The 23821-nt window shown below is 41.2% G+C and overlaps 1 protein-coding gene across 2 annotated transcripts in view; it reads left to right on the top strand.

The window, feature by feature from the left end:
* The window catches only part of rab3gap1 (RAB3 GTPase activating protein subunit 1), a 28077-nt gene that overhangs the window by 2502 nt on the left and 1754 nt on the right, over window positions 1-23821 (top strand). Inside the window, exons 6-24 of one of the 2 annotated variants that reach the window (XM_063893117.1) lie at window positions 9239-9358; window positions 9507-9672; window positions 10908-11007; window positions 11224-11305; window positions 11606-11674; window positions 12025-12098; window positions 13227-13319; window positions 13406-13578; window positions 13709-13816; window positions 14386-14558; window positions 14916-14970; window positions 16129-16479; window positions 18077-18214; window positions 18769-18996; window positions 19095-19191; window positions 20085-20188; window positions 22086-22201; window positions 22294-22396; window positions 23028-23051. In XM_063893117.1, coding sequence (XP_063749187.1) covers window positions 9239-9358; window positions 9507-9672; window positions 10908-11007; window positions 11224-11305; window positions 11606-11674; window positions 12025-12098; window positions 13227-13319; window positions 13406-13578; window positions 13709-13816; window positions 14386-14558; window positions 14916-14970; window positions 16129-16479; window positions 18077-18214; window positions 18769-18996; window positions 19095-19191; window positions 20085-20188; window positions 22086-22201; window positions 22294-22396; window positions 23028-23051 — 2374 coding nt within the window. The remainder of the gene's footprint in view (window positions 1-9238; window positions 9359-9506; window positions 9673-10907; window positions 11008-11223; window positions 11306-11605; window positions 11675-12024; window positions 12099-13226; window positions 13320-13405; window positions 13579-13708; window positions 13817-14385; window positions 14559-14915; window positions 14971-16128; window positions 16480-18076; window positions 18215-18768; window positions 18997-19094; window positions 19192-20084; window positions 20189-22085; window positions 22202-22293; window positions 22397-23027; window positions 23052-23821) is intronic. The other variant, XM_063893118.1, reaches the window with a different exon arrangement.

Here is a 23821-nt window from a genome sequence, read left to right as displayed (position 1 = left end):
GGTGAGATAGACGTTAAATGTTAAATAAGGAATGGTATTTCAATCTTATTATCTGGTTATATCTCCCCTACATGTACCTTCAAACCATGGCAACCCGTGGTGATTAAGACATCACTGTGGTGACTATTGCCACTCAATATCAGCGAGGGATTGCCTAATAGACTAGACGGGATGTACCCAAAAAGTGAATGTAAGGAGCATTTATGGGTACAAGTTGGGAACCGGCCTACTTTACATATTTCAAGGGTGCTGAATCCAAAAAAAACCGGTACCCGAGCGAAATTTTGAGTTTTTGACCTTCTAATTTGCATATCAAAATGGCCACCAAACTCCCTATCTTGCTCAGTCGTTGGACCATTTTCCCCAAGTTTTTTTGTAAGTAGGCAATCAAAGATGATGAATTAAGTGTCTAGATCTATAGTCTGGGGTCAGAGCAAGGATATAGTGGAGGCTCAGTGCCTTTTTTATGTATATATATATGCAAAATACCAACTTTTAAGGTGAAATTAAGCATTATTTGTGTCATTTTTTAAGGCCGACATAAATATTCAGTCAATATCACTCTTAAATGTTCCCAGTGTATATATGATATGTGATGTATTCCATATTACATAATAACTAAGAAAAACACCATTGCAAGTTGTCTGAGAATTCATTTTTTTATGCAAACAAAGCATAATGCTCTTAATTCAAACATCGAAAAACCCAAGTGAATAGGGGAAAAAAAAAACATGAAACTTCCCTTGAACAGTTCTACAGATCACATCTTGTTTCTGTATATTTTCTTTCATGTTTCTAGCTGAATTGCTTTGCTTTCATCTGTCTTCTGTAAGTTCCATAGGTCACTTGTTTTGGTAAATTGTTTTTATACCTTTCTAGTTTGCTTGTGTGCCATTTGTCTTTGGAATTTCATTTTGATTAGTATTTCTTTCTGCAGTCCTTTTCCAAGTTCTTTGGTTACCCATTGCCTTGGTATGCTTGAGGACTACAACTCCACATTTAAACAAGGACATTGGTCATCACTCTGACATGTACACATTGCAGTGCATAACAGCCCCGATTTTCGGCATTTGCACTGGCGTGTTGTGCATTGTTTTTTACAGGCACACCTGATCATTTCCAGGCAACTTTCAGGTATTGGGTTCTGTGACATAAGAATGGGCTGTAGTCCTGAATCACCATCTTTCCATCCATGTCCAAGGGTGAAGGAAGCTCAGGTGTGGCATAGTGAGCATTTCTCCAAACCATTGCCTGGTAGTGTACTCTCAGCAGATGGAAGTGGAGCGCATCGCTTGTAGGCGGCATTGCTTCTGGTTTACCTGTCCTGGAGAAAAGTATATGCCTTGCTGCATCAACAGAGTCTGTTTTATGCACATCATATATTCTGCAGACAAAAGCCTCTGAAGATCTTTGAGTCTCCTCCGTGAGATCACCAATTCCGAGGTTGCTGAGCAATTGATGGTGCATTTTCCAGACTTTCCATGATGTACTTTTGGTGTGACTTGCAATGTATGATGTGGTATCACAACCAGTTAGTGCATGAAATGCTACAAGGCTTGGTGCTGAATCCTTTGGCAGTTTGTTAAAAACAGCATCAATTGGTATATATTGTGGCTTCCTTGTGGTACCAGACAACAGCCAGAGTTTTTTACATGCTACGTGTGGGAAATGGGAAACGAGAATCACAAGTACATCAGTGTCTCTAGATGACACGACTACTGTGTCTGACTGGCAGTGCACTGCATGTAATACCAATCGGGTATCTGCCTCTTCGTGTGTGGCTCTCAGATGAGTCAGGTTGGTTGTTGCTTTTGATGACCTAACCTCCGTCTCTTCGTCTCTGAACCCACCAGCAACTACTATCTCTTATCATCCGGTGCCTGAGCACATAGTTCTTCAGAGAGTAGATTGGCAAGATCAGCTTTGTTGTCAGGGAGGGACAGGAAATTGGTCCAGTTTTTTGGAAGAGGCACATCACGACCCTCAACAAGTCGTCTGATTGGTTGAGCTGCTTTTGTGCGTCGTGTCCTGGTAGCACCCTTGATGGTCTCTTCTCTGTATCTGTCAAACACAACGTCTATCCTTTTATAGTAACATCCTGCTTTCAACACTGCTCTGACAAATGTGTCGGCCAGATCCCCAAATGTTACTGCTTTGTCTGGCTTTCCAAGGGCAACCACAAGTGCCTGTCCATCTATGATGAGACAAGATGACATGTCGGGAAGTTCAATAGCCTCAGGACAGACTATGTCTTCAGTTAACTTATTTACTAATACAGACTTGTTTCCAGTGCGAAGTGTCCCATTCATTTCAGCAAGGGATATGGGAACTGGCAGAAGCTCGTGTTTTAGGACAGCTGGTAAGTCAACTGGACGACCTGCCTCATAGGCCGTAACAAGGCGTTTGAGAATGTTTCGGTCAGCCTTTATGACAGTTCTGTTGTCTTTGATTTTAGGATTTTTGGCCACTTCATACAGAGATGCAAATGTTTTAGCTTTGCTCTTATGTAGGGTTGCATGGATTGGGACCTCTGGTTTATCTTTGTCCTCAGGAACAATCATCCTTTTCTCAATGAATGAATTCACTTTTTCTTGTCCTAGGTCTTTGGCAGAAAGTAATGAGCTTTGGATAGCCTCTGTGGCAACGTCTTTCGTGCGAGATTTTGCAATGAGCCTGAGGAGACTGAATCAAACACCTTGAACCCTTTGAAGACTAAAACCAATGCCATTTCGTCTCTGTTGTCTCTCTTTTCACGGGATTTGGTAGCTTCATTGTGGACGTAGGTTTTCTCAGGTGTGTTGCTGAACATCAAATGTGTCTCTTCTGCTACATGGGACCTCATGTTGTAGGAGAGTGTCCATCTGGAAAGGGCTGAAGGTGTCTTAGTAATGCCAATGATCCCCCCTCCTTTTTTCCTGTTCCGTTGATCCACTCCATTGCTTGGTCTGGATCGACCTGGTTGAATCGTTGATCGGACCGCTTCACAACAAAGTTGCCTCTTTGGAACTCAGATAGTACAGGTTCTGGGAGTTGGTGCATCTCAGCAATATACACTGGCCCCCATCTTGCATAGTTCAGGTGGTCATATCGCATGAAGTACGGCAACATCCAGCTGAAGGAGTGAAGATGAAGCTCCCAGAGTCCATCACGCTGAGCTCGTGTAAACTGCAACAGTGTTGAGACCATATCCATGTAGTTCCACCAGAAGACAAAGTTGACATCTTCAGATTTACTTGCGATGAAATCTTTGAGGAGACTGTCAAACTGTTCCTGCTTCAGATATGTTATCAACTGAGGAATCATTTCAGGATTTTCATCAGCAGCCATAGCAGAGATCTCATCATGGCATTCCTTGTTTGATTCTGCAGCAAACGCGAGGAATGTTGGCAACAAAAGCTGCCATAGGGCCTGCAAGGTCAGTTTGTGAGCTCTCATACCCTTGTTGTATGCTTTCCCTGACATGACAAGCATGACAGCACCCTCCCCCAGCGATTCTTCTACGATTTTTTTGGATGGCGATTCGATTTAAATTACGATTCTACGATATTGCCGATTCTCTCGATTTTTAGTCTGCATTTTTAACATTTATCTGCACACAAATACTGTAGGAGCCAAATTAACATACTCCATTATAAAGTGAACTTAAACCCTTTTCAAAACCTGTACTCTCTGTATGTAAAAAAGGCGAACAAATGCACATTGCACATAAATAAGAAAAAGATCTATTTAAAAATCGTCAAAAAAGATATCGTGATGTATATGTGAATCGATTTTTTCTCCCACCCCTAATGTTACATGAATGTTTCATAACTGGTATGGCCCTTTGAGGATATACCACCTCTGTTGACACATGTATTTTTGATAATTCCTCCCCCCAAATCTAGCCCTGTCACAGCAGTCACTCCCAGCATCCATTGCCCTATGATAGCTTGTTAGCTAGCTAGCTAGCTAGAAAGTAGGGGGATTTATGCTGCCACAGGGCTATGTTTGGGTTGGAATTATAAGAAATAAACTTGTATCAACAGAGGTGGTCATCTTTAGGGCACAACTGGAAGAAAAAAAAACTAGCTAGCTGTTTTTTTTCCCCTCCAAAACTGTTAGCTAACTGTTAGCTAGTTTTCTCCCAGTTGCTAGCCATCTCAATATCATTGAAATACACAATTTTGACCCACTATGGTTGAAAAAGTATCATTTTGGATAAATAGGGTTAACAAGCTCAATCAATAACTAAGGAATATTGACATTTTTTGTCTAAAAAAATCAAAAAGCAGGAAACTTACCAAAGCGTGTGAAACTGTTACGATCCTCTTTGCTGTTAATTCACCTCAGGCAAAGGGTCCTCAGCGATGGGACTGACCATGCTATGTACTGATCTAAATATTCAACTTGGTACGTTTCATGGTGGTCTCTTTTTGAATATTTTTCCCTATTCACCTGGGTTTTTCCCGTCTTAGAATTTAGAGAACAAATGCTTAATTTGCAAAAAAAAAAAAAAAAAAAAACATGAAATCTCAGACAACTTGCAATGGATTTTTTTCTTTGTTATCATATAATATGGTGTACATCATATGTCATATCAACAGGGAAAATTTCAGAGTAACTTTTATTTAATATTTATGTCGGCCTTAAAAAATGACACAAATAATGCTTAATTTCACCTTAAAAGTTGGTATTTTGCATATATATATACATAAAAAAGGCACTGAGCCTCCACTATATCCTTGTTTGACCCTTGACTATCGATCTAGAAACTTAATTTCCTCATCTTGATTGCCTACTTACAAAAAAAACTAGGAGGAAATGGTCCAATAACTGTGCAAGATGGGCAATTTGGCGGCCATTTTAATATGCAAATTAGAAGGTCAAAACCTCAAAATTTCACCCGGGTACCGGTTTTTTTGGACTCAGCACCCTTGAAATATGTAAGGTAGGCCGGTTCCCGACTTGTACCCATAAATGCTCCTTACTTCTTATAAAAGGCCTTTTTTCTGAAATCCGTCTAGACTATAACTGGGCAAACTAATTGGACGCGTGTAATCTCCATTAACGACAAAGTTTTAGCTTTTTCAAAACCATTTATTTCCAAAGAAGAACAGCGTGTACAGCTACACCGTCAAAAAACTGCAGCTCTTCCCCGTGCCATCACCGCACCTGTGCCGGTGAGGTCACCTAAATACCCAGTGCCCCATTGCGCCACCTAGTGCTCACAAACAAGAACAACAACATACAAATGGGTGCAACAATCACCATGTACCATGATATAGTGTATTAATGGAAACTTTTCTGAAACTCTAGACATCTTCCATTGCAGACTGAAAACCAACCTGTTTTGCACCTTTTTTTCAAGGTTTCAAGGCTTTATTTGTCATATGCACAGCAGATACAGCGTATATGTTGGCAATGAAAATCTTATGTCGCGTGCTCCTCCAACAACTCAACATACATGGTGCAAATAACATAAATAAAATAGTGCAAAAGAGAGAAGAATATTTACAGTAACAACAATAAAGATTTGAGGATGTGAAATATATACATATGTGGAATACATTGAGAGTATTTAAACACTTTACACTGTTGAATGAGGAGGTATGGACAGATGCATATATTATGTATAGCAGATATATATGGCAGATATGTACAATATATAGATATGTGTACTATAAACAGATATGTATGGCAGATGTGTATAATATATATATACAGTGGGGCAAAAAAGTATTTAGTCAGCCACCAATTGTGCAAGTTCTCCCATTTAAAAAGATGAGAGAGGCCTGTAATTTTTATCATAGGTACACTTCAACTATGAGAGACAGAATGAGAAAAAAAAATCCAGGAAATCACATTGTAGGATTTTTAATGAATTAATTGGTAAATTCCTCTGTAGAATAAGTATTTGGTCACCTACAAACAAGCAAGATTTCTGGCTCTCACAGACCTGTAACTTCTTCTTTAAGAGGCTCCTCTGTCCTCCACTCGTTACCTGTATTAATGGCACCTTTTTGAACTCGTTATCAGTATAAAAGACACCTGTCCACAACCTCAAACAGTCATACTCCAAACTCCACTATGGCCAAGACCAAAGAGCTGTCAAAGGAGATCAGAGACAAAATTGTAGACCTGCACCAGGCTGGGAAAACTGAATCTGCAATAGGTAAGCAGCTTGTTGTGAAGAAATCAACTGTGGGAGCAATTATTAGAAAATGGAAGACATACAAGACCACTGCTAATCTCCCTCGATCTGGGGCTCCACGCAAGATCTCACCCCGTGGGGTCAAAATGATCACAAGAACGGTGAGCAAAAATCCCAGAACCACACGGGGGGACCTAGTGAATGACCTGCAGAGAGCTGGGACCAAAGTAACAGAGGCTACCATCAGTAACACACTACGCCGCCAGGGACTTAAATCCTGCAGTTCCAGACGTGTCCCCCTGCTTAAGCCAGTACATGTCCAGCCCCGTCTGAAGTTTGCTAGAGGGCATTTGGATGATCCAGAAGAGGATTGGGAGAATGTCATATGGTCAGATGAAACCAAAATAGAACTTTTTGGTAAAAACTCAACTCGTCGTGTTTGGAGGAGAAAGAATGCAGAGTTGCATCCAAAGAACACCATACCTACTGTGAAGCATGGGGGTGGAAACATCATGCTTTGGGGCTGTTTTTCTGCAAAGGGACCAGGACGACTGATCCGTGTAAAGGAAAGAATGAATGGGGCCATGTATCGTGAGATTTTCAGTGAAAACCTCCTTCCATCAGCAAGGGCACTGAAGATGAAGCGTGGCTGGGTCTTTCAGCATGACAATGATCCCAAACACACCGCCAGGGCAACGAAGGAGTGGCTTCGTAAGAAGCATTTCAAGGTCCTGGAGTGGCCTAGCCAGTCTCCAGATCTCAACCCCATAGAAAATCTTTGGAGGGAGTTGAAAGTCCTTGTTGCCCAGCGACAGCCCCAAAACATCACTGCTTTAGAGGAGATCTGCATGGAGGAATGGGCCAAAATACCAGCAACAGTGTGTGAAAACCTTGTGAAGACTTACAGAAAACGTTTGACCTCTGTCATTGCCAACAAAGGGTATATAACAAAGTATTGAGATGAACTTTTGTTATTGACCAAATACTTATTTTCCACAATCATTTGAAATAAATTCTTTAAAAATCCTACAATGTGATTTTCTGGATTTTTTTTTCTCATTCCGTCTCTCATAGTTGAGGTATACTTATGATAAAAATTACAGGCCTCTCTCATCTTTTTAAATGGGAGAACTTGCTCAATTGGTGGCTGACTAAATACTTTTTTGCCCCACTGTATATGTATGTGTGTACTATAAACAGATGTGAGTAGACATTCACAGAGCTCAGGAGTTCAGTAGTCTTATAGCCTGTGGTATAAAACTGTCTCTGAGTCTGGTGGTCTTGGTCCGGATGCTGCGGTACCGTCTGCCAGACGGCAGCAGACAGAACAGATTGTTGCTGGGGTGATGGGGGTCCTTTAATATCCTACCGGCCTTCTTCCTACACCGCTGGGTGTAGAGGTCCTCCATGGATGGCAGCTCCGTCCTGGTGATGTGCTGAGCAGTTTTCACCACCCTCTGTAGAGTCTTACGGTTGAGGGCGGTGCAACTGCCATACCAGGCGGTGATGCAGCCAGTCAGGATACTCTCGATGGTGCACCTGTAGAAGTTGCAGAGTATCCTGGAGTCCATGTTGAACTTCCGCAGCCTGCGGAGGAAGAAGAGCCGCTGTCGAGCCGTCTTGGATATGACCCTGGTGTGATGTGTCCATGTCAGGTCCTCACTGATGTTTACCCCGAGGAACCTGAAGCTGCTGACTCTCTCCACAGGAGTCCCGTCGATGGTGATGGGTGTGTGTGCCTCTCTCTGCCTCTTCCTGTAGTCCACAATCAGCTCCTTTGTTTTGCTGACGTTGAGATGGAGGTTGTTGTCCTGGCACCAAGATGTCAGGGCTCTGACCTCCTCTCTGTACGCCGTCTCGTCGCCGTCTGTGATCAGGCCGATGACGGTCGTGTCGTCAGCAAACTTGATGATGGTGTTGGAGCTGTGTGTGGCCACGCAGTCGTGCGTGAACAGGGAGTAGAGGAGAGGGCTGAGCACACAACCCTGAGGGGCTCCGGTGTTGAGGGTCAAGGTGGAGGATGTGATGTTCCCCATCCGCACTGCCTGGGATCTGCCCGTCAGGAAGCTCATGATCCAGTCACAGAGGGCGCTGTTGAGCCCAAGGTCCCTGAGCTTAATGATGAGCTTGGAGGGCACAATGGTGTTGAATGCTGAACTGTAGTCAATGAACAGCATTCTCACATAAGTGTTCCTCTGGTCCAGGTGGGAGAGGGCAGTGTGGAGGGTGAGGGAGATGGCATCATCCGTGGACCTGTTTGCTCTGTAGGCAAACTGCATGGGGTCCAGTGAGTCAGGGAGGGAGGAGGTGATAAAAGTTTTGACTAACCGCTCAAAGGACTTCATGATGATGGAGGTGAGTGCAACTGGGCGGTAGTCATTGAGGCAGATGGGTTTTGTCTTTTTGGGGACAGGGACAATGATGGACTCTTTAAAGCATGTGGGGACTACAGACTGGAGCAGTGACCTATTGAAAATGTCTGTGAACACATCTGCCAGCTGAACTGCACACACCTTGAGAGCACGGCCAGGGATGCCATCAGGTCCCGGAGCCCTGTGTGCGTTGATCCTTTTCAGAGATCTACACACATCTGCACTGGTTAAAACCAGTGAGCAGGGATCCTGGGCCTTTGGTGCCTCCACAGCCGGGGGCTTCTCAAAGCGTGCATAAAATGTGTTCAGTTCATCTGGGAGAGATGCAGACACTTCCTCAGCACCACTCGTTGTCCTTTTGTAGTCTGTTATTGTTTTTAGTCCAGACCACATATTTCTGGCGTTGGAGCCCTTGTAGTTCGACTCCACCTTGTCCCTGTATTGTCTTTTCGCACTGCTAATAGCTCTCCGGAGTGCATACATCATACCTAACAAAAAGTGTTAGGTATGGCTCATTTGAAACAAGTTTCCTTGCACGTGTCTTGCTATTGTGAAGTCATATGTTCATTGTTTATTGCACTGATTGTAAGTCTCTTTAGATTAAAGCATTAGCTAAATGAAATGTATTGTGATATAGACAGAAACCAGGCTTCCAAGATTAAAACTGCCCAGCCAGATGGCAAAGTGTTGTAAAATGTGGATCTGACACTCTGTCCTGCTGTGTCTCCTCTTTCAGGTACGGGATCAGAGAGTTTGTGGTCATCACCCCGGGAACTAACTGTGAGGCCATAATCAGCGAGTCCAAATGCAACCTGCTGCTCAGCTCCGTCTCCATCGCTCTGGCCAACAGCGGATGGTGAGTCAGCTCCATCTCTATAGGCACACGTTTAGGAGAAACGGACCTCACAGCGGCTAAACCAAAGATCTTGTTAGCAATATCCTCGAGATGGAATACATTGAATTGTCCAAAGTAACTCCTGCTCCACTTCATCTCACGCTCTCAGCCAGGTGCCCATGTTCGTGCAGATCCAGCAGAAGTGGAGGCGGGTGTATGCCGGAGAGTGCCAGGGACCGGGGGCGCGCACTGACTTCGAGATGGTCCACCTGCGCAAAGTGCCAAGTCAGTACAACCACCTGTCTGGCCTGCTGGACATCTTCAAGGCTAAGATAGTAAGTGGAACAAGACACATTAGAAAAGAATACATAATAGAATAACTCTGATAAACCCCCCCCAGCTTATCTTGTGTTCTCTTTAAGGATTATGTGTGAACTGTGTCGTTGCTATGGAGCTAATTACTTGCCATAACTACGCCCTACGAGTCACTAACAAACACAGTGTGGTTTGCAAATACTAAACACCATCTACCAAGAGAATCTATGAGAAAATCCTCAGCATAACCACGACGGAATATTTGTTTGTCTTTGTAGGATATATTTTTGTGTGCTTCTAAAACCTATGCTGTATTTGTTTCTGAAACATGATTTATCAGAAAAATGTAATGTGTGTTTGATAGGTATTTTTTATTTGCAAAACCCCTTTGATTTACATCCTAGTGAATCATAGGGGTTTGTAAAACATGTTTAGTTTGTTTGTGGAGTTATGGCTGGAAATGAGCTCAATATATTGCTTTAAATGAGTAGCTCTCTACAGAACGATGAGTGAGGCAATAAATGCAGCAATATTCATATAATAAAGATCTATTGAAGACCTTTAATAAGAGGAGATTAGTCTAGATATAATTTATTGATCCTAATTCGGGGTTTCTTTTCGTCACAGCTGCATGTAGATAAACCTTTGTCCATGAATAAAGTAAGTAAAAGTAGTAAAGATAGGTTCAATCCTAATCACGGGTAACAGAAATCTTTAAAGCTGGTATGAAAATGACAATATATCACACACATAGCGCTAGCTGGTTTGTCTAAACAAACCAGCTAGCGCTAAATTCTGAGTAATCAAGAACCTTTGAATCTGAGTAAAGCTGCCTTCACATGATGCGCAGTTTGCTCTCTTCTCTCTGCCTGGTGGGGCGCAGAGCCAATGACAACAGCTCATTAGTTTTGTTTCTGGTCGACTGTGCTGCTTCATACAGCTGTTATCTGATTGGTTGCACATAGAAATGTCAGCAGTAATCAAGAAGAAATATTTTGTGTTTTTTGTAAGTGACAATTGTGACGTCCCGAGTCAAACAGACAGAATAAATAGTTGTAATAATGAATAATAAGACTGACTTCTCTCGTAGGTTATTCATGGGAAGGTTTTTCCGCTGTACAGAGTAGAATTATCTTGTTATTTGTCTTACTTTTCATTGAATGTCTTTGATGAGACTATTAGTTTCTGGATCAGTTTGGTCAGAAAGGGCCAATGCATTTTTAACCTTTTTTTTCTTTAATGTTTTTCTCCTCAGGGTTGTAACCTGTCCCCTCTGCCTCCGATCAACATCGCCATCCGCTTCACTTACATCCTTCAGGACTGGCAGCAGCACGCGTGGCCTCAGCAGCCTCCAGGTAAACACAGAACGGAGGAGGAGGGTGTACAAACACATGAACAAAAGATCTCTTCATTTAGGTTTTACAATGTCCTTTTGTCACTGTACAACAATTTGAGCTCCAAATATAACAACCATTGTGTTATGTGTCATTCAGTCTAAACTTACTACACACTGATGTGCGTATGAACTCCTTGATGATAAATATTGTTGTGTGTTTTGTTTTGCTTTTCAGACTTTGACACACTCCTGGGAGGTGAGGTGGGAGGGGTGGAGTTTGGGAAGCTTCCATTCGGGGCCTGCGAGGAGCCGATACGGTAAATGAATGTTACCTCTAAACAATGACTGTTCACTACACTGTCAATTCGCCATAGTGCTTAATAATGTGAGAACTTTATCAGATGAATAAATAACAATAAATAATAATGTCCTATTGTTGGAGAGACACTGTGGTTTCAAGGTTTCAAGGTTTCAAGGAATTATTATTATATCTTTCTGTTTGCTTATGTGTTTCTCTATTGTGATTTTACATGCATATCTTTTTGTCTTTATACTACACAGCTGATGAAAAAAAATGAGGTTTTTCTCCTGTGCTCCATTTTTTCTGTATGTTTTAGTGAGCTTCACCTTGCGACCACCTGGTCTCACCTGACAGAGGGAATAGTTGTGGATAACGATGTCTACAGGTGAGAGGATCCTGGGTTCTCAATGGGGGCAATCTCTGTGTGTACACTAATAATGCAAAAACAGGAAGCAGTTCCAGTACAGAGGGTCTCAAACTTCCCTTTCCCTGGCAACCAGCTCTAACTAGGGGATTCCAAGGCGCTCCCAGGACAATGTAGAGGTATAATCCCTTCACCTGGTCCAGGATCTGCCCCTCGGTCTTCTCCCAGCTGGACGTGCATGGAACACCTCCCTAGGGAAAACTAATGTCTCACACAATGTTTTTAGAGTGAAATGAATGAGTTGTGGTTTCAGTTGTTCTTATAAGTGATCATTAATCAAACATGCTCTCTCTGTTGGTGTGAATCCAAAGTGACCTGGACCCTCTCCAAGCTCCTCACTGGTCAGTCCGGGTCAGAACAGCTGACACTCCTCAGTGTTTACTGGGTAAGAAGATTCCTTTCTGCCCAGTGGAAATGTTTACTTGAAGTTGGTTATTTTTTCCTTCACCTTTTTTATTTCCTTTTCTTCTCTGGATTTTCCCCTTTCGCCCTTCCTGTAATTTTCTAATTCAATATCTTACCAGCCACCAATTACGCCTATAAATCCAGTTTCACCTTCTTTTTTAAAATCAACTTCCTGCTCTTCAAATACAATTAAGTTCAAGTGTTTAAGCTATGACAGTGTGCCCTAAACCCACTCTTCCAAGCTGTTTTGAAGGTTATATGACCAGAATTGTAAGGTCAGATCTTGTACTTGAGTAAAGTAGAAGTACTCAGATCTTGTACTTGAGTAAAGTAGAAGTACTCAGATCTTGTATTTGAGTAAAAGTAGAAGTACTCAGTTCTTGTATTTGAGTAAAGTAGAAGTACTCAGGTCTTGTACTTGAGTAAAGTAGAAGTACCAGAGTGTAGGAATACTCTGTCACAGTAAAAGTATTCTAAATGTTCCTCCAGTGAAAGTAGAAAGTACTCTCATCTAAATGTACTTAAAGTAGTGACAGTAAAAGTAGTCATTGTTTGATTGGTCCATTTCAGAATAATATCTCTGATGTGTTTTATAATGATTGATCATTAAAGTGTTCTCAGAGCTGGTAAAGGTGCAGCTAGTTTGAATGGCTTTGTATACTGCAGGGTAGCTGCTGAATTTACTCCAGGTGAACTACAGTCTGATTTAAGGGCTAATTATATTTACCATCATTAATCCACATCTGTAACTAAAGGGATTACATACATGTAGTGGAGTAAAAATACATGATTTACCTCTGAATTGTAGGAGAGTAGAAGTACAACGTAGCATCAAATGTAAATACTCAAGTACAACTATATCAAAATTGAACTTAAGTACAGTGCTTGAGTAAATCTACTTAGTAACTTTACATCACTGCGAAAGACCCGGGGAAATGAAATCACAATAAATCAACAATACATTTATTTGTTAGTGTAACTATCTGAAAACAGAAGCACTCATCTTATGTATTCATTTCATTTTTCTGTTATTTTCTTTATTTTTTTGTAACGCTTTGAGCCGTAGATAAATGTCATACATTATTATTATCATCTCCTCCCCATGCAGGTGACTTTCTGACAGAGTTCTTTAAGCTGTGCGACAGGAAGGAGTCCACAGAAGAGATTCTTGGCAGAGGAATGCCTGAAGAGGAGGGCAAAGGTCAGGTCTCACCCTTTCACAGTGGAATTGAGCATTATGGTAGCTGCTGGGTGTGATTGCTAACAGTGTCTGTCCCCCCCCTGCAGAGAACAGTGATATTAGCTCCGCTCTATCGAAGCTGACGGAGCCGGCAGCCGCCGTCCCCATCTCCAAACTGTCCGTCTCCAACATGGTGCACAGCGCCCGGAAACACATCCGCCGCCACCGGCACACCGACGAGTCCCCGCTCAAAACTGATATACTCAACTCCGTGCTTCTGGTGAGGGTTCATCAGTACAAAAGACAACGGCTAGTAATATGACATTACAGCATAAGAACTAAAAGTTGCATCTCTATTTTGGATTATGCTAGATGTTGATATGTTGATGTATTGTGTGTGTTTGTCTCAGTATCTGTTCCCAGATGCCGCTGTGGAGAAGTCATCAGAGAACAGCAGGAACAGAACAGCACCGACAAACTCCAGTGGGACAGCGGAGCAGGAGAAGAATCCAGACTATGTATGTGTGCATAAGAATCATAAACCTTATTACCTTGATATCAAACATGGTTAAATATCGTATCACAAATAAAAAAAACTCATGAAGGGCCAAACAGCAACACTTTTGGAGAATTAATTTAGAACCAATATAATTACCATTGGGAGTTCACTGTATCAGTCCTATTTCGGGTTGATTAAAAGGCCGTATGCACGGTTGTGTTATAAAGATATAAACTGATTTCTGACAGTTGTATTCAGTGTGGTCCGACTGAGTTTAAAGGAAGCATTTTGTTTTTTAAATATGTTCAGGTTTTATTCACTTCTGTTTCAAACTGTGTTATATACTCATTTTATTTTCTGTTTTATATGACCTTTTATTAGACATTTTACTGTCATTTCCTGTGTTTATTTATAGAACTTGTTTTTTTTTCAATCTTTATATTTCTATTTGAATTCTGTTGTATATTTTTATCTTATTAGACATATATTATATTTATTTTATTCTAAAACTGTCAGGAAACCCATTAACTCTTAAATGTATATAAGTATTCTCATTATGATTTCATTCCCCCCTCTCTCTGTGTGCAGAACCTCTACCAGCAGCTGAAGTCGGCCCCCAGTGACAGTCTGACATTCCGCTTGGCTCTGTGTGTGTGTCTGGTGAACTACACCCATGGGGGGCTGCGGGCTGTGGCCCACCTCTGGCAGGAGTTTGTTCTGGAGCTGCGCTACCGCTGGGAAAACAACTACCTCGTCTACGGGTGGGTGCACACACACCAGGGCTACTCTTAGTCAGGTTAGGGAAGGGTTAGAAGCCTAGCATCACGCATATGGTCCAACATTGAGAGACCCTAAATATAACAGAGCCTCAACCACTTTGTGCATTGTCTAATTGTAAAAAAAAGAGTGTCATTATTTTAAAATAGATTTGGATTATCTTGACTTTTAAACATTTCCTAACTACCATTCTGGATATTGAACACGGACTGATATATGAAGTATAAACGCATCCAAGATACAAACCTTAATGCCACATCATTATTTGTGAGGCTTGTAGTTGCTCAATCTACTGATACTCATGTCAAACGTTTCCTCTCCACATGCTTCCTGACCTGCAGACTGGCCGGTGGACCTCCTGATCTCCGCTGTTGTCTTCTGCATCAGAAGCTCCAGGTAACAAAGTTCTTACAAAAGGAAATCAGTGTGTTTTTGAATAATAAACATATCTCAAATGATTTAAAAATACACAGGACACACCCACTTGCTCTCCTATGCAAACCACCTTCTTGGGTGACATGTATGTGACATATTTTGCTGTGTCTTTCTGGAGAGAACACGTTAATAGATGTATTTTTTACTGTCATTGTTAAGACCCTGAAAGGAGCAAATTTAATGAAGCTAAAAAGCAAGTTTGCTTAATACGTAGGCTTCATTTTATTCAAGAAGCTAAACTTTTTTAATGGAGTGGCGCAGACCTTCACCGTGGCTAATGTTTCTTTCCTATGTTCCTCGTCCTTGACACTTCAATGTGTTTATGAACCAAGCCCTAATGTAAACAACATGGAGGATCAGTTGTGTTGTATTGTATTGGTCATAGCACGTAAACTACTGAGTAGTAGTTGTTTCTATTTTGACTCACTGTGACTGCAGCAGCAATGCCCTATCTCGCAGAAAAAGGACAACATCATTTGTGTATCCGTCCCGTGATTTGGATTTGCTGGAAAATGTCCTTGGTCAAAGGTAAACCCCACTTAACCATGCTAAATTGGCAAGTAGTTTTTCTGTAATCCTGCTGTGTGAAATAGCAAGCAGTCAGAGAATTCTTGCCTATAACTTAACCTGCTTTGCAGTGGTAAACAAATATATGAACTGATGTTGAATATTTTGGATCCCTGAAATACCTTCATCATGTTTACATTTTTCTCCTTGCTCAGAGAAAATATTGTTTTAACAAACAATGAAATACTGTTATTAAGGCCATCCCGAAGCCCATTTCATTCTTGAGGAGATTTCTCTTATGTCTGAACAAACTGAATGCAAATGAACCCAATCAGACCCGAGTAATATCTACTGTAGCAATATGATTTGCAAAAATCCATCCATGATGCAGCCTGTGAGAGAATTGAAAACTCTGTTCCTCATTCATACAGTTAAACTTTGTAACTCATGGCAATTTCGGTCATATAACCACTTGCTCTCTTTGTAGTGGTTGTGTCGTGTCTGAATTAAGCAGTAGGCAACAAAAATGCCTGAAGTCATCACATTTTAGGAGAATTAAAGGCAGGAATGTTTATTATTCGATGTCTAAAAAGGGCTTATGTTCCTGCCTAGATGCTGAACTGCTGCATCGAGAGGAAGAGGGCCCGGGATGAAGCTCGTAAGGTGCTGGAGGGAAACAAAGAGAGGGAACGCAGGGTGTCCGGGGGGGGGCCCAACGACCGCCCCACAGCAGAGGCTGCCACTGGATCAACCAGGGAGGTGTCTCCGGGGAAGTCCTGGGACTCGTGGAGCGACAGCGAGGACGAGTTCTTCGAGTGCCTGAGTGATCAGGGGGAGGGGGAGGCTCAGCACGCCGAGGGAGACAAGAATGGCACTAAGGTCAAAGCAGAGGGGAGGCTACACCCCCACGGCAACATGACGCTACTGAACTCTACAGAGCCGCTCTACATTCCTGTCACACAGGTCAGCATCTCTGTCACTGAGCCGCACGTATTCTAAAAGGCAGAGGTTTAAAGGGGCCGTATTCTGCTCATTTCAGGTTTTAATGTCCAGAAAGCTCTTTATTGTTCTCATACTGCCTGTGCTGCAGCACCTCTTTTCACCCTCTTTCTGAAACCAGAGCCCAGTCTGCTCTGATTGGTTAGCTGGCCGGCTCTGTTGTGGTTGGTCACCCGCTTAGAACACCCCTTAGCCCATTACGTACAATGTGTTGGAGTGCTAGCCAATAGGAGTGCGAGTGTTACACAGTAATGTCATTATGTTCATGAAGTAGATTAGGGTTGGGGGGGTTTGTGTGTAACGGTCATGTTTAAGTGCAAAAATAATACTCATTATCTCTAAATGTTACTTTTATTATGATCGTATTTATATATTTAAATGCATATTCATCATGTATTGAGGGAGCAATTATGCTAACATAGAGGTAATAATTTAGGGTGTAAAAAAAGCCATGTAATAGTAAGATACGTCTTATTCTTGTTTCCTGTGTATTATTTTACATTGGGAGTATTTCATTAATACCAGGGTATTAATCACAGACTGTATATAGTATAACTTGAGGGGCTTGATATTTGAACAACAAACATCATAATCAAACTACCGTTGGATGAATACGGCAGCTAGGTGTTAGCATTCACATGAGGTGGAGTATGTTATGTGAACATGAGCTGGCTTTCTGTGAGGACAATGACATTTTTCTAAATGTGGAAATTTCGACTATTGCACCTGTGTCAGGTCCAAAACTGACACTCGCAGCAAACACTGTTAAATAAACACATGAGACATCAATTAAGGTTGTTAAAACTTGCAAGGAGAGAGTGCAGGAGACAGTGCAGTTACAACGCCCCCACAATCTCTGCCTGTCCCGCGCACCTCCCTTTCTTTTTATTAGTTTTAGGATGCCCTAATCACATAAGCACGAGTCAGCATAGAGGGAGGGGATTGTGAGGCTGCTCGTGTCCTCTTAAGTACATAGTTGCTTTATATGTATATTTGTGGGTGTGTGTGTGTGTGTGTGGAGGAGTCTTCCTGCACGTGCGTCCTTCGGTGGTCATGTTGCGGAGTGTTGTCCTGAGAACGTGTTCGCCCACACGTTCTCAGGGAGTAGTTTCTCATACCAAGTATCTGTACAATCATAATAATCTGTTGCTTAAACAGACGGTTTCTACCAGTTATTTTCCATACACGATTAGGATATGGTAGACAATGATAATGACTGTGTATTTTTAAATATATACATTTATTTACATTTAATTCTAACAACCTGTTCACTAGCAATGGTGCTAATTTAGCTTCCAACCTGTCGTCATCTACAGTGTCTACTGTCAAAACAAATCCCCCAATGAATTCAAGTGATTGATTCAATGTAGTACATCTTTCATATGTAGATTTCTGAGGTATGGAAACGTTAATGTAGCGATAATATCAAAGGAGGTAGTGTGTTGTGCTCAAACCACAAATGCACAACTCTTTTGCAAATGAGTTAACTCTAGTACATTTATGTGTGTGTGTGTGTGTGTGTGTGTGTGTGTGTGTGTGCACGTGCGTGTGTTATTTTCAGGAGCCTGCTCCCATGACGGAGGATCTATTGGAGGAGCAGTCTGAAGTGCTGGCTAAACTGGGCACCTCAGCTGAAGGGACACACCTCAGGGCCCGGATGCAGAGCGCCTGTCTGCTGTCTGACATGGAGTCCTTTAAGGTGCAGAAGGCAGACCTACACACACTCAATCTGACACACATTTACATAAATCATCATAAACAACGAGTTTAATCTCCGGCTCCCCATAATTTGAATATGTTATGCACTCCAGCAAGACAGTGAACCCCTGATGCTCCTGATCTGGGTTTGTAAAGGGACAAATATAAGCAATTTTGCACAATGAAAATGATTGTAATTAAAGGCCTTCAACGTTAAGAAAAAAAATAATATTGGGTCTCTCGTTGTTGGTGTCATGAATTAGTTTGTTTTCTTATTACAGCTCCACAATACTTTAATTCTTCCCATATATGTTGCAGAGATTCCAATGTAATTAAGGGATATTGTCTGGTAATCATATCATCTCTATTTAATAATGCTCTTTTTTTTGTTGTGATTGTAAACAATGGAGATATTAAAAAGTATGAGATCTGTGTTTTTTTATCTCTAGTCCTGAAAAGTTGTTCTGAATGACTTAGGGACACATATGGATGTCTTTCACAGAAGTTACATTCCAACAGTGAGAGATACTGAACCGTTTTCCCATCTGTCCACAGGCAGCTAACCCGGGCTGTGTTCTGGAGGACTTTGTGCGCTGGTACTCTCCTAGAGATTACGTGGAGGAGGAGGTGGAGGATGAGAAGGGGAACATGGTTGTGAAAGGCATGCTGAGTTCCAGGATGATGATCCCGGGCAACATGTGGGTGGAGGCCTGGGAGTCAGCCAGGGTGACGCCTGCCCGCCGCCAGAGGAGGCTGTTCGACGACACCAAGGAGGCCGAGAAGGTCATTTACAGGATACACAAACAACTGATTTATATACAGAAAGAAGAAAACTGAAGGCAGATGGGGGAAATAATCCTGGGTTTGTATTTGTCTTTCAGGTTCTGCACTATTTGGCGGTGCAGAAACCTGCTGACCTGACACAAAATCTCCTGCCATGCATACTGCACGCTGCTATTCTGAAGTTGAAGGAGGAAGGTGAGTTGTGTAAAGACATCGGACCGTAATCTCTAGAGGCTCTTATAACTAGCAAATCATATCAATATTATCAAGTTGAACACAGGATTAGTAGGGAGAAAACGGCTCAAATGTGCGATAACATCAGTGAGAGTCATTGGGCAGAGAGTCAGACTGAATTGTTAGTATTTTAATGTTATACATTTGAGTTTGATACACTGTTATCTACAAAATACAGATTATAGCAGCTATAACAAATAATCAACAAATCAAACGTTCTGTATGAGCCTCGTATAGTGTCCTGATTGTACGTCCATTGTGTGAATCCAAAAAGATATCTAGCCTGTAAGTGGAACATTTTGCCACAAGGCCATCTCTTCTTTTATCTAACATGTATTTATTGATTTTCACATCAAATTACACAAACACAACTAAACTCACCCCAACAATAGATATCTGGCCGAGAATAATACAAATAATTAAAATGTATATATCAAATCTCTATGTGTAAATACGCACAATAAAATATAATAATCAAAAGGCCATTTTTACTGCAACCAAGTACTTTCCAAGTTTCCGAAAAGTTTAAAAAAAATACTTCTTTCTTTTATTTTTTACAATGTTGTATTTGTTTGATTATGGGGGGGTTGGGTGTGTTTTGTGATATACAGTAACAGTGTTTGCTTTTTGATGCAAGAATAAAAAAAAATCCAATCAAAGTAAATCTTTTCAATAACTAATGAATGAAAGCTGTCAACCATGAGTAGCGACACAGACTGGAAATGTGAAAATTATGCAAATGACTCGTATTTAAGGAAGTCATTGTGAGGATCATTCCATATTTCCTGCTTAAATAAATAACCTGTTTTTTTCTTTCTTTTCTCCCTCTCTCCTCTCTATCCTCTCACTAACAGAGTCGGTAGAAGACATCCCATCAGTGAAAAGAAGCATCCAGCAGGCGATCAGTCAGGCCAGCAAGCTGCTGCACACCCTCAACCCCGACTACAAGAGGCTAGAGGTAAGAGACACGACTGAAAAGAACTTCACTAGCTGATCCTCTGAACAGGATTTACAGAAATATATGCACTGGAAAAGTTGTCAGTAAATTGAGAGTAATGATAATTAGACAAATGTCAGTGTCAATTTAAAGCTGTTTTGATGGCAAAAAGTGTCAGCTTTTCTCGCATGTAATAAGATCTCTGAAAAAGTGATAATGATGGCACTGTACTCCAGGACATTTGAAAACAAATTGAGTTACTGTAGGCGCATTACTAAATAATGCTCAATCACAAACATATTAACCTTAGAATAGTATAAAGAAAAAAATATATATAAATATATATATATATACACACACAGTGGTTTCAAATTAACTCCATTTCTTTTATACAGTTGAAAAAAGCTAGATAAACCCAGAGCAAGACTTTGGTGTTTGAGCAGAACTTCACTGCTCACGGCAAATGTGGGGGCATTGTGGGAACGGTTCAACCCTGGCATTCAAAGCTAGTTTACCTATTTTAGTTTCACTCTTGCTGAACTCAAGAGTGAAACTAAGCTCTAAACTACAAAGTCATTAAAAAGAACAAAAGTTTGGAGACATTTGCTCCAAATTAAGAACTTTCAAGTACTTAATATAAATCCTTATGAAGATGAATGCCTACCATAATTGATAAATCCTTGGAATGTGCTTTTCAAGTGAAAAGAGCACTGACTAATATAACACCCATGTTTCTGGGTTATGATGTGAACAGCAGGATCTCCTGGCTCTTTGTTGGATCATTTAATTTGTTAATTTTCATAATTTCCTTCTATACTAAGTAAGACTTAACAAAAAACAATCTAGAACTCAGTACATGAAGTTCATTTTTAATTGTTTCAGTTTAAAATTGTAAAAGATCAAAAGTTCAGTTTTTTTTCAATAAATCAATAAATGATGCGCTTATACAAACAAAAAACAACATAATTAATACATTTTAAACAAACTCCTGAATGTAGATTAACTACATGATAAAAAGTTTACTGTAACTTTGGATAATGAACCTGGAATAATAAACGGAGCGCTCTCTCCCTCTCCTGGCAGCACGTCAATATCCGTCTCATGGAGCTCTAATGAGTGACCCGACAGAAAAGAATAAACATATTTATAACTAGTTCACTTAGTTTCAGAGGTAGATAATATTGCTATGTGTGTAAGGTCTAATTTGAAGTGTGTGTTTTGCTCCGCTCACCGGTCCGTCACAGCGGGCGGAGCTGCAGCTGATCCTGATCACTGATCTCTCTCTCTCTCGCGTCTGGTTATACTTCACTCGCGTTTATCTCCACATCCATCAGATCCAGCTTCTTCTAGCTCATGATATGACTGCCTGCTTATCAAAGGACAACTAAACAATAAACGTCGCCTGGCAACCGGGTGTGGCTGCAAAGTATAGCTCAGCATAATGCATTTGTTTACACAGGGGGTAATAATGACCCTGTTTGGCGGTTCTAGGTATAAATGCATACCTTTTTTTCTCTTCATTCCACACCCAACACTCACTAGATGATAAATATACACATTTTAGGAAAAGTCACTGTGTGGATTTTAAATGTACAGAGTAACATGTATTTGAGAACAGTGACCCCATTGGTGGTTCTAGTGTTAAAAGTGGAACCTAGCTTAGGGCACTCTTATGCTGTCTTCGATTTGTTCTTTGCTCAACACGAGGTTTGACAGTAGCCTTTGGGTGAAGACGGCTAGTTCACTTTGTTTCCATGGTGACCTCCACTGCTTGATACAGCCGTCTAATTGGTTGTGCTTTGAAAGGTCACAGCATGATGAGTATTATTACAAAGTGCCTGATAGCAAGTTAGTTAAGCATCATTGCTTTTGCTCCTCCTGCCTCTGTTCTGACGGCATGTCGGCTTCCTATCTGCAGGATTTCATTAACCAGTTGATGGCTCTGGAGACTGCCATCACTCAGGCTCGCTCGCTGAAGGCTAAGTTCGCCACCTGTGAGGGCGGGACGGCAGAGGACACTGAAGAACTAGAGAAGTGAGATACACATGTTTTTATTTGAGCAGGATGTCAGACAGGGACACAGAAAAGCAACTTTGAGGTGTCACAAAAATTATGTCTTGTTCCAGGTTTGTGAGCTCTCTGCTGGAGGAGCCAGAGGTGGTGGTCCTGGGAGCCGGACAGGGGCCGGCAGGCAGCATCATCCACAGACTGTTCGTCAACTCTCAGAGGGTAAGGGTCCTCATTCCTCACAGCTCACCAGGGGTAGTTATCTCATATAATGTTAGTGGTAGCTTAGCACAGTGGTTCCGAACCGGGGTTATGGAGACCCTAGTGGTACTTAGTGTAAGATAAGAAAATGTGTTGCAGCAGCATAAAACAAAACAAGGCATTAACATAATTAGAAATGAAAAGAGTAGAAATAAGTATAAATGTCAAGTTTAAATGCATTTGTATTGTGGGTGAGTTATGCAAGTGATTTTCATTTAAGGAGCAGTTGGGTTAAATATGATTACAAACGGTTTAACACAAGAACAAACGTAGACGAATCATCACAGACTAGTCGGGGGGCGACCAGATAAAGGGGGACACGAGACAAAAGGTTAGAACCACTGGCTTAGTGTATTTTCTGTGACAGACCATATGTTCCAGGCTTCATTTATAATTTGGAGCTACACGTACAAACATTTCTGCTCTTGACCATATATTGAAAAGTGAAACTGTGTAGTTTTTAAGTATGTTTTTGAGCTAATGGTCAGTTCCTCAATCCTTCTTTAGACAAAATATTTTTCTTTCTTTTTAATACATTTCCTCCATTCGAATGTATTTTTGTGTTGTGTCTTTCCCTGCTGCTTACGTGAAGCTGGCTGACTTCACCAGTGACGAGGTAACCATTAGCAGTGAGACTTCCTGTAAACCCTAACCCCTCAACAGTCCCTTAGTAACAATACATTGCCCACACACACAGAAACACACAAAGAATATGAATTACAGAATTATATTTTCTTTTATGTAGTTCTTTCCCTAATTAATACCTCTAGTAGAGTGGTGGAAGAGTCTTAAATCCCAGGAATGGGTTAGCATGATTACCAGGTTGTGTGGTTACAATTACCACATGATACTCACGTTTAGTTCGAGGAATAAGATTAGATCTTTTTTCAGGCATCTAATCTAAAACATGTTCAAATAAGACTTTACTTTGAGACGGTGGGGTACTGAAATGATGAAATGCTCATTTATTCCTGGGCAGTAATGTTCCCTCAAGTACTGTACTTAAGTGCGATTTGACTTTTACTTTTCACTATTTTTCACTACATGTATTTAATCCCTTTACTTTACAGATCTGGATTAATGATGGTAAATATAATCAGCCCTTAAATCAGACTGTAGTTCACCTGGAGTAAATCCAGCAGCTACCCTGCAGTATACAAAGCCATTCAAACTAGCTGCACCTTCACCAGCTCTGAGAACACTTTAATGATCAATAATTATAAAACACATCAGAGATATTATTCTGAAATGGACCAATCAAACAATGACTACTTTTACTGTCGCTACTTTAAGTACATTTAGATGAGAGTACTTTCTACTTTTACTGGAGGAACATTTTGAATGCAGGACTTTTACTGTAACAGAGTATTCCTACACTCTGGTACT

The sequence above is a fragment of the Eleginops maclovinus genome, chromosome 10, assembly GCF_036324505.1.
Source record: "Eleginops maclovinus isolate JMC-PN-2008 ecotype Puerto Natales chromosome 10, JC_Emac_rtc_rv5, whole genome shotgun sequence".
Lineage (NCBI taxonomy): Eukaryota > Metazoa > Chordata > Actinopteri > Perciformes > Eleginopidae > Eleginops > Eleginops maclovinus.
Note: the sequence above shows the minus strand (reverse complement) of the source record. Positions and strands in the feature narration are given on the sequence as shown.